This window comes from Pyxicephalus adspersus, chromosome Z, assembly GCF_032062135.1.
Source record: "Pyxicephalus adspersus chromosome Z, UCB_Pads_2.0, whole genome shotgun sequence".
In the NCBI taxonomy this organism is placed as follows: domain Eukaryota; kingdom Metazoa; phylum Chordata; class Amphibia; order Anura; family Pyxicephalidae; genus Pyxicephalus; species Pyxicephalus adspersus.
The window spans coordinates 3,251,548-3,257,514 of record NC_092871.1 but is presented as its reverse complement, the minus strand read 5'-3'; the positions used below and the strand labels follow the sequence as shown (position 1 = coordinate 3,257,514).

General features: G+C 36.4%; 1 protein-coding gene across 1 annotated transcript in view; it reads right to left on the bottom strand.

Annotated features, from left to right (window-relative positions):
- Positions 1–5,967, bottom strand: part of LOC140344306 (protocadherin-11 X-linked-like) — a 748,248-nt gene that overhangs the window by 372,003 nt on the left and 370,278 nt on the right. The window contains exon 4 of the mRNA XM_072431379.1: positions 3,820–3,891. Coding sequence (XP_072287480.1) covers positions 3,820–3,891 — 72 coding nt within the window. The remainder of the gene's footprint in view (positions 1–3,819; positions 3,892–5,967) is intronic.

Genomic DNA, 5,967 nt, shown 5'->3' with positions numbered 1-5,967 from the left:
TTCAACTATTAGGGAGGTAAACATATCCCAGATATAAAACCCTATAGATCCAGAGGAAGGTAAAAAAAACCCCGTACAAATTTGTTTTACCGGAAACCAAAAAAAAATTCCTTCCTTATCCCATAAGGGAATTCGCAGGTTCCCCGGTTAACCAGCTTTTGTAATCTTACCTTAAATTCTTTATTCCCCATTAATTTCCGGGCCTCCAGAAAAAGAATCTTTTATAAATTTTAATCCTGGCTTTAAAAGACTTTTAATAAGTTATGGTTTTATTCTTTATTTAGTTGTTTTTAACTGGAATTTATTGATGCCTGAAAGAATATTGGAAGCCGTCTCCAAAGCATTAGAAGGGTATCTATGACACATCGGTCCTGGTGTCAAGCCTCCGCCCTTTCAAAAAGCATGGACACAGCATCATCACAAGCGGTGTTTTATAAATGGTCGGGTAGAGAGAGAGGTGGAAACATGGATTCCAATATCTGGAAACACGACTCCCAATATCCTTACCTGCAGCAGTTCCTGGGCTTTAAAGACAACAGTTACTGTAAGAAAACACAACCGGTATAGAAAAACTTAACACTCCCCTTCAGTTCTGCACACATGTACAAGATAATTTCCTCCACTAAAATTGCTTTTTCTCAATCTTGCTGCATGCATTCAGTTTTTCAAAATTTGCATTAGAAACTGCAGCAGGTCAGGTACAGCCTGGCTATAGGACATTCAGTATTACCCAGTCCTTTCCTCCCCAACCTGATGGGGACCACCTTGTCTTTCAATAGGGATTTCAGTTCTTCCAATCAGTAGAACATTCTCCAGAGATTTGTTTTTCAGAAATTATGTATAACCCATTCCCAATCCGGAACCGACAAAATAGGGCCACCAGAAAATATGAAATGATGGCCCCTCGCAATATTTCTATGATTCTGCAAATTGGGCTCCTGGAGAAGGGGGTCCTGGGCAATTGACCACATTATTCTCCCAAACCAGCCCTGCTGCCAATCTCCCCCATCAGCTATGGTCCGCCTGTATTGCAGAGACCTGCTACAATGTCACTGGATCAGGTATGTATCACAACCAGCAATGCAGTCTGTAGCAGTTGCATGGCCTGGAAAATGTTTAGCAGAATAAAAGTCAATTTTAAAATGCTTGATAATGGTTTTTAAGAGGCTTTGTACTTTGCATCTATTCCTCCATAAAAGACAATGCCAAATTATGACAGGCAACTCCCAAAAGGACTGAGTATTCTAGTTCTAAATGACAAGTTAGCATTGTTTGCAGGCTAATCCCAAGTAATGGTAGAGTCCTCTTGTAACTAAAGAATTGATTTGATAATATTTTATATATATAATATGCGTTTCAGCAATTTTTCCAATTATGATTGCTAATCTGTACAATTCACTAGCTTTGAAGATTCCCCTATATGCATGTCATATTATAGCTAGTAGCAGTTAGTCACATTCCATTGGATTTGTTCTGAAAGGTTGAAGACTTTTTTGCACTCATTCCAGTAACTTCTTCAGTTGTAATGAATGTCAGTGACAGATTCCAACATTAATTGTCAAAAAGATAACTCATTCATCTTAGTTCAATCACCAAGGTGTCATGCAATGTGTCAAGGAAATTACTGATTGTTCAGGGATATAATAGGTGGTGAGTAAGACCTAAAGGATTTCCTTGGAATTAATGGTATCCGTAGTAATAATTTCTAAAAATAAATATATATATATATATATAGTACATAATAGTTTTACCTTTACTTGGAGGTGAACTTAATGGACTGCTGCTTAACTCAGCATTTTTTTCAGTCTCATATTCTAATATTCACAATACATTGGATGTACATAGATATATTACTGGATGAAATATTTAAAGTCTATCTTCAATTTGTTTCCTTATATATATTTTTATATAGCATGGAGAAGAGATATCATATCAGTCTGGATTATATTGTCATCTGTAGTCCTACTATGGGGACTTTCACTTTTTTTTGTCTTTGACACCTGTAGAAGAAATAAAATGTAAGGCTAAGTCTACACTGACTTTAATTTTAAAGGTTTACACAAATTCCATACAGATTTTTAGGCGTTTTCAATTGTAATAGGAGAAAATGCCACCCAAATGTCTAAACACACCCCAAAAAAGTTAAAAAAAAATGTAATTTATTTATTAATATTTATAATAAAATTCATTTTTGGGTGTTTTTGGCATTTATGGGCAATTTAACACTTTCCAAACGCTGCAGGATGCCTTTTCTTTATGCTCATTGAGAAAGCACTGTGGTGTGGACTGGCCTATTGGAACTATTGAGCATTTCAAACATGGACGTTTAACTATTGGGACCATGTAGACTTAGCCTAGGACTGTCACTGGGACAGGAAGAAAGAAACAGCAATAAAACACATTGTCATGAATCATGATCCTCCTACATCTTACCCAACATATTAATATATTGTTTTTTGCTGGAATTGGGCTTTTGTAAGAAACAAAGAGTGCCATACAACGTCTATAAATTATTATGAAGCTATATTAGGTCTGTATGTCTCATCAATATGTTTTTATTTCTGTGGACATCGAAGGAATAGGGCATTGCTTCACTTATAGTTCACAAAATTAGCAAATCCGTTTTGAGGACCAAAAATCTTTGCAGAATTCGGCATGAACACATGGAAGAGTGAGATTTGGTGTGACAGTATTGTGTTGCTTACTGTTCTCCATTCTGGAAAGGAAGTTGTACCTGAGGACCTGAAATGCAAGGATCTTCCTGCACTGCGCTTCCTTCACCTTTGTCATTACCTATTGGATCACCAGTCATCAGGTATAAAATTCTGATATGAAGAAGTCCTGCCTTTACCGAGATGACAACCTCCACATAGAGGTTCCCACACTGGAATGGTAAGTCAGTAATAGGGAAAAGATCAGCTGTAGGTAGACCACAGGTAATGCCAGTCACTAGTATTTTACTGCTGCCTACCTACTTTTTGTAACAATGTCCACATTTAAGGTCTCTAAAATAATTCATGAGACCACCGAATGACACAGAGAACAGAGAAGTGCTGCTATGTTGACATGTAAGAAAAGATATTGACCCCTTCCAATGAAGCCCCAGAAAGTTTGGGCAAAAAAAAAAAATCCCAAATGACCAAAAATGTATAAATACCCAAATTTTCCAAACCTGGTATAGCATGTTAGTGCAATGGTAAGGGTGGGAGAGAGTTAGTCTTAGGGCCAATAGAGCCAGTGTTCACTGTGGGTTTCTGTGCACAAATTCCTTCTCATGAAAATCAATAGGAATCCTAAAATAAATAAAATGCAGGTCAACTGCACCCCACAATAATTTTAAATGTGCTTTTAAATTCTAGCCACCAAAGCATGCCAATGCAGAACCCCACATGGACTGAAAGGCCCCATCTATAGTCTATGGTAAATTTATGAGGGTTATTGAAGTAGGTAGCCCAAAAAAATTCACACCAGCTCTAAAATAAGACTAATCACTTGCCAGAGTTGTCAGACCACCATTCTAGGTATACTACAAATGTAAAGAGATAAGACCTTGAGCACACATAACATGGGTAAAGTTTTTGAAAAAAAAAAGATAAATCAGTATAGCTGGGTGCATAAATAGTACTGTGCATGAACTACATATGTATTCATGGTACCCGCCATTCTCTGTACTCTGTACAGTGCCTTAGAAGGTAAAGACACTACATAAAAACTTGGGTATAGTATTACCGGTAATAAAAAAGACTGATTGTTTCTCTATGAAAACATCTTCAAGTGACACATGAACATTTACAATATAAAAATAAAACATCTTTTTACCGGTGGTTGAATCCAGTTCTCTAGGGTCGATTCTTTCAGAGGCGACTGAAGTTTTCCGGTTTCTTTTCCATGCTAAAACGAACAAAAGCACATTGTTAGAAGACTAAAATATTAAGTTTACCAGAAAGAAACAACTTCGGCAATATGTTATAGTAATAATGTTACAGATTAGCATTTTGCTTTTCATGATGAATGCTCACAAATCTTCCCTGTACATTACTTGGTGAGAAACAATATTTCTACTTTATTTCTACAAATCTTCACAAAAATCAGGAGATTTCAATTGTGGCATTTTGTCAGAATAAATTGGGATCAATGAAGAGGGTAAATGAGATAAAAAGAGTTCAAAAGGCTAAAAATGGGCTTATAGCAACGACTTTTAATTGTCATTCTGAACGTTGACTACACACAAACTATTTCTTGTTGACTTTATTATTCAAAAAGTTAATAAGAAACCAATGGTATTCAACTGACGCATTTCACATAGAGATGAGGTTCAAGTTTGCTGCAACTTTAGCTTGTGGCAAACATTAGGTGTTTACCAATTGCCAAGTTTGTGAACCAATGCAGAGAAATGAAGCAGTTGGCATGAAAACAACCAGCCCAAACAGGCTGTTTTACCTGCTTGCCATTTTCCGAATGCTGGTAACACAATCTCCCAGGGGATCTGCCAACTGGAACCCATTCTAAAGATCAATGGATGAAATGGGTTGACAGCAAACTTAAAAGAACATTCACCAAGCCTGTATTGAATTAAATTTTTACACGTTCACCCATGACTCATTTCACTACACACAGACCATACATGTAAAGTTTGCCTTTGAATTATCTTGGACTCATTTTTGTGTCAAAATGGCTCCAATGACCTCAAAACTTTATAGTACACCAAAAGAAAAAAAACAGGCATTGACAATATATATATATATATATAAAAAGTTGCATTACACAAGTAATGACATATTGCATACAAAAAATATCTATGTTATATCCGACCCTTTAAAGGAAACCTGACGGGATAAATGCCATTTTCCAAAGCTACAATTGTTACCAACTGGCAGTCCTGGCTTCAGACATATCTGTCCCAAATGTAGCTCTCCAGTGTCAAGTGGCATGACATGTAGAAGAAGTCCTGACAGGTCCTCTTTATAATTTATTAACAAGAGAAAAAAAAAGCTTACGACCCAATAACGATCCCCAGCCAAATTGGCACTAACACCTCAAGAGCATCGAGGATCAGAAATGAAAGATGATTGCATTGCTAAAGAGAAGAGTGAATAGAGCCTCTTACATTTAGTAACAACACACTCCTCGCAAGTCATCAAACAATCTCCGGAGGATTCTATTGCAACCCGAAATGCACACTTCATTAAGGGCAGTTCCATCAATTGATTAAATGTGTGTTCATCATTTTATGTTTCACAGGCTGCTTCGAGTCACTAGAAGGCAATAATGTGCCAACTCAGGAAGATCAAATTATGTGGTCTGTCTAAAGTGGAAGGTTTTCTGAGGAGACGGCCCAAGTCGTAAAATAAATAAAAAAATAAACCAAATAAATAAATAAATATAATACCAAGCTGCAGACAGACACATCACAATACTGAGATGTTGTTCTTAATCAGAAGAAAAGTGCAACAATAAGTGTGAATAACGTCAATGCTGCAGAAAGCAAAAAGTGTTAAAATCTGGAACAATACAAACTAATAATATAAAAACTCTCTATAATTTCTCTCTCTCTCTCTCTTTATATATATATATATATATATATATATATATATATATATATATATATGATTATTATTTTCATCATGAGACGGTTACAATGTACGGTATCTATAAAGTCCACGTAAATCACTGAGCTGATGGTCCTTGACTGATCAGATAAAGCAATCTACCCAAGACTACTTATTAAAGGGGTCCATTGGTCCCTGTTATAGCTCACAGGGGGATCACATATTTCATTTAAAAGGGGAAACATTTCATGCCACAACTTGCTGATTTGCCCAATGGGTTTCTGCCATTTTCTAAGCAACAGAAAAGCCCAGGGGGTTGTGGAGTGAGATGCTTCACCATCTGTTACATAATTAGCCCAATGAGGAGAAATATGTCCACTTCTATCCTAATAAAAAGGTGTAGAAATGAATAGGAAGA